We start from the raw sequence: 10,397 nt of genomic DNA, 5'->3' as shown, positions 1-10,397 counted from the left end.
AAATGGATTTACTATTCCTAAGGTTGAATTCCTATTTTCACTGATGTAAGCAAAACTATAAATTATTATGTAATTTTGGGATGCACTTGGAAACCTTTTTCTCCAACTTTATTGAGGTATAATTGACTAATAAAATTGTATTTAGAGATTACAACATGATTTGATATACTGCATTTTATAATGTAGCTATCACTCTTAGTCTTACCATCTTCCTCCTTCAATCCCCAGCCCTAGACAATCACTAATCAACTTTAAGTCTCTACTGATTTTCTTAGTTGGGTCTCTTATATGCATGGCATTGTATAATATATGGTTGTGAGCCCCAGGCCTGGTGGGTCCCAGGTCTGGCTGTGACCCAGGCTCGTGGCTAGGAATAGAACCCCGAATTTAGAATGTTATATTAGTGTAGTAGTGAAGAGGAATTTTCACTCAAAAGGCTAAGCTTATAATTAGCTCTTTGTTCTGCTTCTGTAGATATGCTTGCTGCATAAGCTGTAGGGCAAGGTGACCTCGAAATTAACTAGACTCATTCTCCCTTTTGCTTGTTCTGTTAATAAAAGTGTAACTGCTTGTAAGCCATAGCAACTTCAGGGCTTTGTAACTGTCTGAGGGCAAATTAACCAATCGGCTCATGCCAAATAAGCCCTATACAAGCAAAGTTGCAACTGAGCTCCTGGGGCCAAGATCTTCAGAGCGCTAGCTCCTCTGAGACTGCTGGGGTAATAAACCCGAGTTCTCTAACTCTCCGAGTGCTGCTTTGGTTTCTTGCTGGTCTGATTTTTGCAATATTTCTGCAACAGTAGGGCACCTGTGCCCAACATAGGTAAGTATGATTCACCTTATTGTATCAAGCATGTGTAGCAGAATGCTATATATAAAGCCCATGTGGTCCCCTAATGGAGCAGAAGCGCGCTCCCCACAATAAAGTTGGTGCCTGCTGTTTCATTCTTGTGTCAGTCCCTCGTGCATTCTTTCAACTGGGCATCTCACCACCAAAAACCTCCCTTCTCAATCAGCTTGATCCTGACTGGTCTTTGTGATTGACTTTGCTCAACATATATTTTCAATGCACATCCTTAATGTAGCATGTAGCCATATTTTATTTGTTTTCATGATTGAAGAATATTTCATTGTGTCCACTGAAAAACAGTATCAACTAGGTGTTTCGTCACCAAAAAGGATTTGGGAAAAAGAAAGGAATGCAAGTAATGTATTCAGATGTGGTAAGCCATGTGCACACACTGCCCTCCTGCCAAGATGGAGAAGTATTTATAGAAGAAAAAAAGGAAGTTCGGGGGAGCCAATTACAAACAGAGTTTTATGGTAAGTGTAGAGCTCTTCCTGTGGGGTTCTCAGGGTGACAGAGTGTGAGGCCGCCTCCCATAAGTGCTAGCTCTTCCCCCAGACCTTCCGGACTGATTATGTTCCTTTAAAATCACATCATAATCTTTATCATTCCCCCATTTTGATCAAGATCTTTCTCTGAAAGCCTCACTGACCAAAGTCAGGTCTTCCAACTCCAGCAGCCTTTTGTCTCTTGATGTCAGTACGTACCCGGTTTGCATGTTGTCGCTCACATCAGAGGGAAAGTGTGTGGATCGGGAACACCTTGTGTCCAGGGTCAACAGGCAACAGGAACAGACAGGAACAGAGCTTAGTAAAAGGAAAACTCAAAACAGAATTAGAACAACATAACAACTTAGTCTAGATGATGAATTTAAATCAGGAGCTCAATCCTGTAGCAATAAAATAAAGATCATGATTATCTTGGACAGACCAAAGTTTTTTTTTTGTTTGTTTTTTTTTTTTTTTTTAGGTTAGCCCACCCTTGGTTGACCTTACAGATTGCAAGGGCCTTGTCAGTTTACAATCTTTTATTTTTATTTTTTACACCTATAGCATCTGGTCTTCCTAGGTGGTTTCCCATCCAAGTATTAACCAGGCCTGACCCTGCTTAGCTTCCAAGATCAGACAGAATCAGGCTTGTTCAGGGTGGCATGGCTGTAGTAGACCAAAGTTCTTAATGACACACATTCAACAACCGGAAAAGTAACCCCTTTCACAGTAGATTAGGAAATGTGAACAAGGGCAGATTCCTTCCAAGGAAAAGAGAAAAATGAAGTAAGAATTAATAATAAAGAAAAAAGATTGTACAAGTCTGATCCAGTTGTGAGGAGAAAGCTTTCCTTCAGAGGTCACCTGCTTTAAATTTTGACAGCTTTAGTTTCAGATCAACAGTGTTGCAATTCCAGGCATAGTCTGGTACCCTCTTTAGGTGTGACACACGCATCTAATTGTGTCATGTACTTCCTGGAGTTAGCAGCACAGAGGTTACTCAACAATACCTGAAAGGGGCCCTTCCATTGAGGCTGAAAGAAATCATTTTTAAGCTGTCTTTTCCAGAAAACAAATCACTAGGTTGCAGAGTGTAGGTTTTGAGTTTTTATTTCCTTAGAATGCACTGTGAAAAAGATTTCTCTACCAAAGCATGATTGTTTTCAATAGAAGCAATTAGCCGTTATGATATTGAAGCATGTTTCCTTTTAACAACTGGGGATCAAAAGAAGCAGGAACTAAATGCATGGGGCATCCTGTGGTTATCTCAAAAAGTGAAAGCTTATGAGCCCCAAAAGGGGTAGATGTGACATTTAAGAGGACTAACTGCAATGCTTTTGGCCAAATTATTAGAAGAGTACCTACAAATTTTGCTAATTAAATCTTAATAATGCTAGTAGTACGTCCAACTAAACCTGGAGACAGGATGATGAGCACAGTGAAAATGTCGTAGAACAGGTTCAACAGCACAGATTCACTGGAGCAGCTAACCATTGAAGTGGGTCCTTCCGTGCAGCTGGAGAGGCATTCCGCAAGTGGGAATAATCTTCTCTAGTGGGACTTTAGTGCTGGAGAGGCTTTGGCTTGTCTGGACCAGAAAGCTTCAGTCCAGCGAGAAGCATACACATGACTAGAACATATTTGTGTCCATGAGATGGGGGAAGCTATATGAAATCTATTTGCCAAACCTCAGATGGTCCCTTGGGCAATTTAAGCTATCCAGGGGCAGTGCAAAGAGGCTTCCCTGGGTTGTTTTTGGACAGATGTGTCACCAAAGGTGGGTATCTTTGCAGCCTTGTTAATGTCTTCCCACCAATACTGATTCATGAATGATGTCATTGGTTAAGTGGACCAATGATTTAATGTATGTACAGTAGTTAGGAGTGGAAATTTTAGAGTTTCTTGTAGGACTAGGTTGTTATTTGGTTCGAACTAGAGCTTTCTCTTATCACACTAGCAATTGTTGGATTTCCAATCTTGCTTTTTTTTTTTTCCTCCGAAGTTTATTGCTGACCTTCTCTGGCCAGTTTTTCTAAGTTATCAACTGGGTAAACATCCCTTTGGACCATGACAGAGGTTTGACAGCTGCTGATGCCTTCGAGGGCAGCATCCTTAGTAGAAATGCCAGCAAGGCGATTTCCTTTCACTTCCAGGGAGTCAGGTGTAGAATGTCTTGGGATCTTAATAATAGCTAAAGCATCAGGTAAAAGCATAGCATCTAATAATTCCTGAACATACAGGCTGTTTCTAATTTTATTTCTACTAGAAACTAAGGAAACTATGTTGCTTTAATAACATCCCAAAGGCATAAGCTAATCCAAAGGCCTATCTACTGTAAGTATAAATGTTGACGGTTTTACCTTTTGCTAAACCGCAAGACTGAGTGAAGGCGTAAAATTCAGCCTGCTGTGCCACAGGAGCCAAAGGCTAAGATGCTGCCTCGATGACTTCAAAAGGGGTATTCAATTGTATAACCAGCACAGTACTTACCATTTTTATTTTAAAAATATGAATCATCTATAAACCATGAGAAGTCAATTTTACTCAAAGGAGTATTCTGCAAATTGTCATGGGGAGTCATGTGGTGATACGTCAATGTCAAGCAGTATAAGGTCTCAGAAGGGAGAAGAGTAGCTGGATTAAGGTTATTACAACGTGAAAGAGTTATATGGGAAGCAGCTAATGAGAATTTCACAGTAGATAAGGTGACTAATGGAAAGATGCTGAATATGTGAGAATTCATGAGAGCTTCTACTGCATGAGGTACAATGATGGTTACAGGGGACCCGGAAAAATTTCCTCTGTGGCCTTAAACAAGAGGGCAGTACCAGCAATGGCCCTAGGACAAAGGGGGACACCCCTGGGCCAATGGGTCCAGTTGCTGGCTATAGTATCCTAGGCGTCTACAGTGATCCCCATGTTTTTGGGTGAGTACGCCAAGGGCATACCTTTCCTTTTCAGGCACAACAGAAAAGGGGAGCCTGGTAATTAGGAGGCCTAAGAACAGGTGGGGTTATCAGACTCTCCTTTAAGGCTGTAATGTCTCTGTCATCCTGTTCTTCCCGTAAAATTAGGTCAGGACTGTGATTCTTTAGTAAGGCAAAGAGGTTTTGCTGTAAGAGATTTGGGATCCAATATCAGCAATAGCCAACTAGCCCAAGAGAATCTCACAACCAATGCTTAGTTTGGGGCCTTGGCAAACTTAGGACACTGTGAAGCCTACCTGGATCCAGGTGTGGTCCTTGTTCTGACATCAGAGGTTCCAAATAGTCAACCTGAGTTTGGACAAACTGTAATGTTTCTTTAGAGGCTGTATGTCCCTTTGTGACCAAAGGTTCTAACAGGTGGATGCTATCTTCCTGTGAGGAGACCTGAGAAGAAGAGCAAAGGAGTAAATCATCCATGCTATAAGGTAGAACCTTTGAAAAAAAATGTATTGTCCCAATCGGTCTTCAGAATTTGTGAGAAATAAAAAGGGCTTTCAGTAAAATCCTAATGCATTTCTGTCCAGGTAAATCCTTTTTCTTCCCGAGTTAATACAAAACTGTATTGGCTATCTTCATCACCTGGGACACTAAAGAATGTGCTACATAAATCAATTACTGGACAGAACTTATTTTTTCCAGTTGGGATGGGGGCCAGTAGTGTACAAGGGTCAGGGACAGCAGGGTGTGGAGGGGTAACAATGTGGTTTATTGCTTGAAGGTCCTGACCAGCTTCCACCCTCATTCTTTGGATCTTCTCACAGGTAAAATGGGAACATTACAGAAACTAGTGTAAGTGATACTGTGGGCCCAAGTTACGTCATCTTCTATTATGGGCTTCGTGACTTAAAAGGCCTCTTTACTTATGAGAGATTAATTAATTCAAGGGAGAGGTTCTGAAAGATCAATTTGAACCTGAATAAGAAGTCCAAAAACATGGGGATCACTGTAGATGCCTAGGATACTGTAGATTCTGCCAATATCAGTTGAAAGTTTTACCCATGTCAGTTGACCCAATAGAGACAAGTGATCAGTGTTCTTAGACCCAGCTACTGTACTGTCAAAAACAGAACAATAAAATATGTTGAAAGGCCACTTAATTTACCAAATCAGCCATTCTGACAGTTACCATCAAGCTCTAACATTATTTCTCCGTTTCGGGTAAAGGATATTCCAGCATGATGTATCTCAAGGAAGTCTTCAGTAGGGAGGGGCAGAAGACCAAGGAGAAAACAATCTGTATCTCAGGGGGCCTGAGCAAAAAGGATCAGGTTCAGAGTGAGGTCGATTGAATACCTTTTTCAAAAGCCCCAAATACAAATATATTGTCAGAAATGAGTTGATGATATAATTTCTAGTGTTTCTTGGTGAGTCACTGCTTTGTAACTTCAAGAGTGTCCTTCATGACAGAATAATTTGTGAGTTTCTATCATAACCTGATCATACCGAGTAGCCCAGCAGAGGGGGAGGGATGCCCTACAAAGTCCACTGTGTTCATCGTTTACATTATCAGTGACACATTCTTTTCACATCAGGCACATTGGTCAGTCACTAAGTTACCCATGCCAGAGGATGGAATCCCTTTGAATCTTGCCTGAACCTTTAGGTTCTAAATATTTTTGTGTTACATGAGAACATAGGGGTAGGGTTAGTAACATCGGGTCTGAAGTATCAGTATATGTCTCAGATATTTGATCATATAAAATGACTCAAAGTGCTCTGAGCAATGAAATGAACCTCCCCAGATTGAGATTTAACATCTGCAGCTAGGAACGACTTTGAATTGTAGTTGGCTGTTTGAGGAAAATATGTGCCCAAATGTCTTTATTCCAGAAGGTATGACCTTGGACACAGAGTTGTTGCTCTTAGTGAGACAGCTAGGTCATTTTCCTGGGAGAGGAATTGTAAAAAATGTATGGATGAGTTTGATTCTTGGCCAGGAAATTCTCTAGTGCTAGCATGATCACCTGGAGTTTGACTAATTGATCTGATATTTGGATCCAATCCTTGATCAGCAATGGTGTGTTCGATCTAGGGACAAAACGCAGCATCTCAGCAGTAGACTCCATCAGGTGTGGGTGTGGCACACTTGTCCATAAAAGTATAAATCTCCTGGTCATTTACATGCTTCCAAGTGACTTCCGAAAGGAACAGTGTGTCTAGAAAGGTGACCTCTTTCAAAATGGATCGAATCACAGAACAGAACACACTCCCTCCTGTATATGGAACATGCCAGAGGCACCACTATGAGTTCTTTGCTTGTACCAGGGTAAGACTCTAGGGGAAAGCCTGCGGGCTCCTGCACGCATGACCCAAGATCAAATTGGGAAGCTTGTTTTGGAGGATCAACCACAGAGACTCTGTCAGTTGCCAGAAGTAGAGGCTCTAATTAATTGTGTGCATATCCAGCTGAAGAGAATAGTTTCTAATACAAAAATGCCGTGAACAATTATGTCCACCTTGGGTGGTTTAGAAACTTTTGGATGAATAAAAGAAGGGAGTGAGGGGAAGACAACAATAAAGTGACTTGTTTTGAAAATTCTTGAGCTATTCTTTTTCTCCATTTGAAGTCAATCATTAAGTGTTGTGTGAATAAGTAAATGAGCAGAGTTGATAAATATTCTATAGCTGGAATTGCTGTGGCTGAAGGAAATGTGCCCATGACTTAGTTTCTACATCTGCTTCTGTCACCCTCTCAGGACAAAGCCCCCTGTGTTGCCCTAGAGACATTTCCAGAGCAGGATACACATAAATTTCTAAAGGTGTTTTCCAAGTAAGTGGACACACAGTGGGCTTGAGTTGGGAACCAAAGTCCTGGAAAAGGTCTAAAGATGGCAATGGATAAAAATAACGCTGACACTCATAAAAAAGGATGTCTCCGGAAGATCACACTTGAAATATACCTGTATGTTTCAGAGCCACAGTACATTTGGAGATCTGTCCAACGAATGTGTTTTAAACTCAAAAACTTTGGGAGCCCACTCACTTCACTCCTAGTATGAGATGAGGGCAGGTGCAACCCTAGAGGGTATTTTCTCAATAAGACAATGGCAAGAAAGACCTGCTGTCGTCTGTTTCATGCTACTCCACCCTTGAATACTTTCCAAGGATAATGCCATAATGGAGAAAAATAGTTGAACACTAAAAATTACGATTCAAGAGTATGACATTTTCCTGAAATATGAAAGCAGTTCTGTTGTTTCTTAGACATACACACTTACTCATACATATTTTGAATATTATATATATATATGTATATATACATATATAATATATGTATCTTGGGTGTACCTGTGAGTTTACACAGATGTATAATACTGCCATCAAAAGATAAAAAACATTCTATCACTTAGAAGGAACACTATGGTGGTTCCCAACTGAAAGAAACCCCTCTAATACAAAAGTTAACATTATAAAAAATAGGCTGAATTCTTTTACTTTGTGAAAACTCATAACTACTATTTTTCTCACTCTTCATGTGCCATAAGTCAAAGTACATGGAAGTGAAACCTTTGAAAAGCAAAATGGGCTGTGGGGCTTTGTGGATCAACACAGAGTTCCAGCCACTTCTGCAACAAAAAGACTGAAAATTTCTCATATCTCCTCTTACCCTGAAGGATATTTCTCAAAATGATACTATCTACAGCTCAACTCAAGTATTCCTTGGATGATGCTCTAAGCATTCATGGTTCTTTGTGATGTGTCCATGCGCAATCACAGTAAACGTGCATGGATATCACCCTACACAGAGAATAAACCCAGAAAGCTCTAGAACAGTGCAGACCTAAATAATGCAGGGATTGCTGCCACTTTTTAAAATTAAGAGACAGAAAATTGCAGAATATTGAACTTTTTTCCCACTCAAGTAGTGGGCAGTTCTAGTTTGCATTTCTGCTGAATTATTACATTTACATTACATTCAAACGTGTAATATAAAGATGTAAAAACAAAAGAAGTGCAGAGTCTAGAAGTTCTTTGTAATCTTTAGCTTGTGCGCAGTTGTTTTAGGGTGTTTTTTTTTTTAAAGTTATCGTTTGAATTATCCCATCTCCACTATTTCCCTTTGGGTGTGTAAAATATAAATTATTAGTTTGCATCATTTTTGTATCTACTTTTCACATATTTATCTTGTCTTACTAAAATTCTATAAAATATTCTAAAATGGAAAAAGATGACGTTCACTTAGATTGAAAACTTTTCTCAGGGGACTGATAATTGCATTCATCATCTTGTGTTTTATGAGAAGGTCCTCAAGAATTCTCTGTTGACTTTGTTTAAATGGATTTTTGTCTTCTGTGACAATTCTGTTGTGTACCACCAGTAAATATAAAATCAAAAGCTTGTTACTCATGCTAACTTCATATGTCAACTTCGACATTTACATGTATTATCTCATTGCGTAAAATGTTTTAGGAATTTTATATTTTGCATAGTTAGCAAACTTTTTATGCCATTTCCTTCTTAATGGTATCATGAAGAGCTGACAAGAGATTTAGGTTTTAAGTCATTTGCATGTGACTATCAAATCACACTTTGGATGTCTCTTAATAATAATAATAATAATAATAATAATAATAATAATAAAAAAACACCAAAACGATGTCCAAACTCATGACTACATATTCTTTATACAAAATGTTTAACAATTGCAAAAATGGGGATGAACCATAGGTATATCTTTATCTTTATGGGGAATCTTTCTTGTTAATCACAAGAATGCAGGACTTTCTTGCTGTGCTCTATTTACTTCTATACCCAAGCGGTATAGAAGTAAGTGTTTAACTATACTGCATGGTAAAAATTCAAATTATCAACATTGACACCGTCACTCACTGAGGTTCCTACCCTGACAGCAAAGATATATACACACCCCAAACTCCTTACTACCTCATATGTCATCGTTTACTTTCCTTCAAAGCCCATTGTCCATCTTATAAATCAATGTTTACTATTTGTAATTATCTCTTTTCCCATTAAAATATAAGCACCAGGACTGTAAAAACTTGTTTCCTGTCTCTATACCCAAATCCGCCAGTGCCTTGAAATTTGTGCTGCATTAGGTTAGTGTCTCTCCTCCATTATAATTTCTTTCATGTTTTTCAAAAATTTGGAGATAACTGCAGGCTCTCACACTTGCCTTACATTTGCATGGCTTCTCTCCAGGTTTCTGATATTCGTAGGGATTGTGTCCAGTGTGACATATGATGTGCCTATTACAAGATGAATGCTGTATGAAGACTTCTCTATGCACACTGTGTTCCCATGGTTTTACTCCAGGAAAAGTTCTCTTGTTGAGACTGAGATTTGAAATAAGGCTGAGGTTTTCCTCACATTGAACACTCACTTCACTTTCACAGATTCTCTCTTCTATATGACTTCTGTAAAAATCAAGTTGTACATTGTTAATGATTTCTCTAATATTTTAGCATTTTGCAGAATATTTGAACTACATTTTATGATTTATATATCATTTTTATAATATATAAAGTGTAGGTTTTCTGCTGTCTAAATTGGCTGAATTAAGGATACTACATTTTCCACAAGAGAACTTCATCCTTGTAACGATCAAAACAGTGATACTCATATATAGAGTTTATTAATATCGTTTCCTAGTGAACTATTTTGCAAACACGAACCATCTATATCATATATAAGAGAGTAATTTGGTAAAAAATTTCTGAGAAATAATAAATTTGAGAAAGAGAACCTTTTGCTTGCTTCTTTTTACAATTCTGTAGCATATCAGGATGCCTTCATAGAACACTGGCTTAATATTGTGAGTGTGACTCACCTTAGTTTTCTCTCCTGGTTTTTGTACTGATCTTCAATGTCATAATCTTCCATTTTTTCCCCTAAAAGCAAACCCCCAAAACAATTACAAAGTATTAGAAATCCTAGGAAAATTATTAGATTTTAGTTCTGTGGTGAGCTGTGACCATCCCCAGTTAATTTATCAATGCCCTGCATTTCCACATTCCATGTCTTAGAACAATGCTGATAAGCAAGAAACACCTGACCTCTAATTAACAAGGTGAAGATGAAGCTGTCACGCATACCTACTGAGACCAGGTTCTTGAA

At 38.9% G+C, this 10,397-nt stretch overlaps 1 protein-coding gene across 12 annotated transcripts in view; it reads right to left on the bottom strand.

Moving 5' to 3' along the window:
* Positions 1–458: 458 nt before the first annotated feature.
* Positions 459–10,397, bottom strand: part of LOC107515050 (zinc finger protein 14-like) — a 34,805-nt gene continuing 24,866 nt past the window's right edge. For all 12 annotated transcript variants that reach the window (XM_036233667.1, XM_016153395.2, XM_016153398.2 and 9 more), the window contains 4 exons: positions 10,111–10,171; positions 9,457–9,697; positions 4,559–4,706; positions 459–1,669 (listed from right to left, as the gene is read on the bottom strand). In XM_036233667.1, coding sequence (XP_036089560.1) covers positions 1,470–1,669; positions 4,559–4,706; positions 9,457–9,697; positions 10,111–10,163 — 642 coding nt within the window. In that variant the 5' untranslated portion in view covers positions 10,164–10,171 and the 3' untranslated portion in view covers positions 459–1,469. The remainder of the gene's footprint in view (positions 1,670–4,558; positions 4,707–9,456; positions 9,698–10,110; positions 10,172–10,397) is intronic.

The sequence above is a fragment of the Rousettus aegyptiacus genome, unplaced genomic scaffold (genome assembly GCF_014176215.1).
Source record: "Rousettus aegyptiacus isolate mRouAeg1 unplaced genomic scaffold, mRouAeg1.p scaffold_m13_p_16, whole genome shotgun sequence".
NCBI classification, from domain to species: Eukaryota; Metazoa; Chordata; class Mammalia; order Chiroptera; family Pteropodidae; genus Rousettus; species Rousettus aegyptiacus.
Note: the sequence above shows the minus strand (reverse complement) of the source record. Positions and strands in the feature narration are given on the sequence as shown.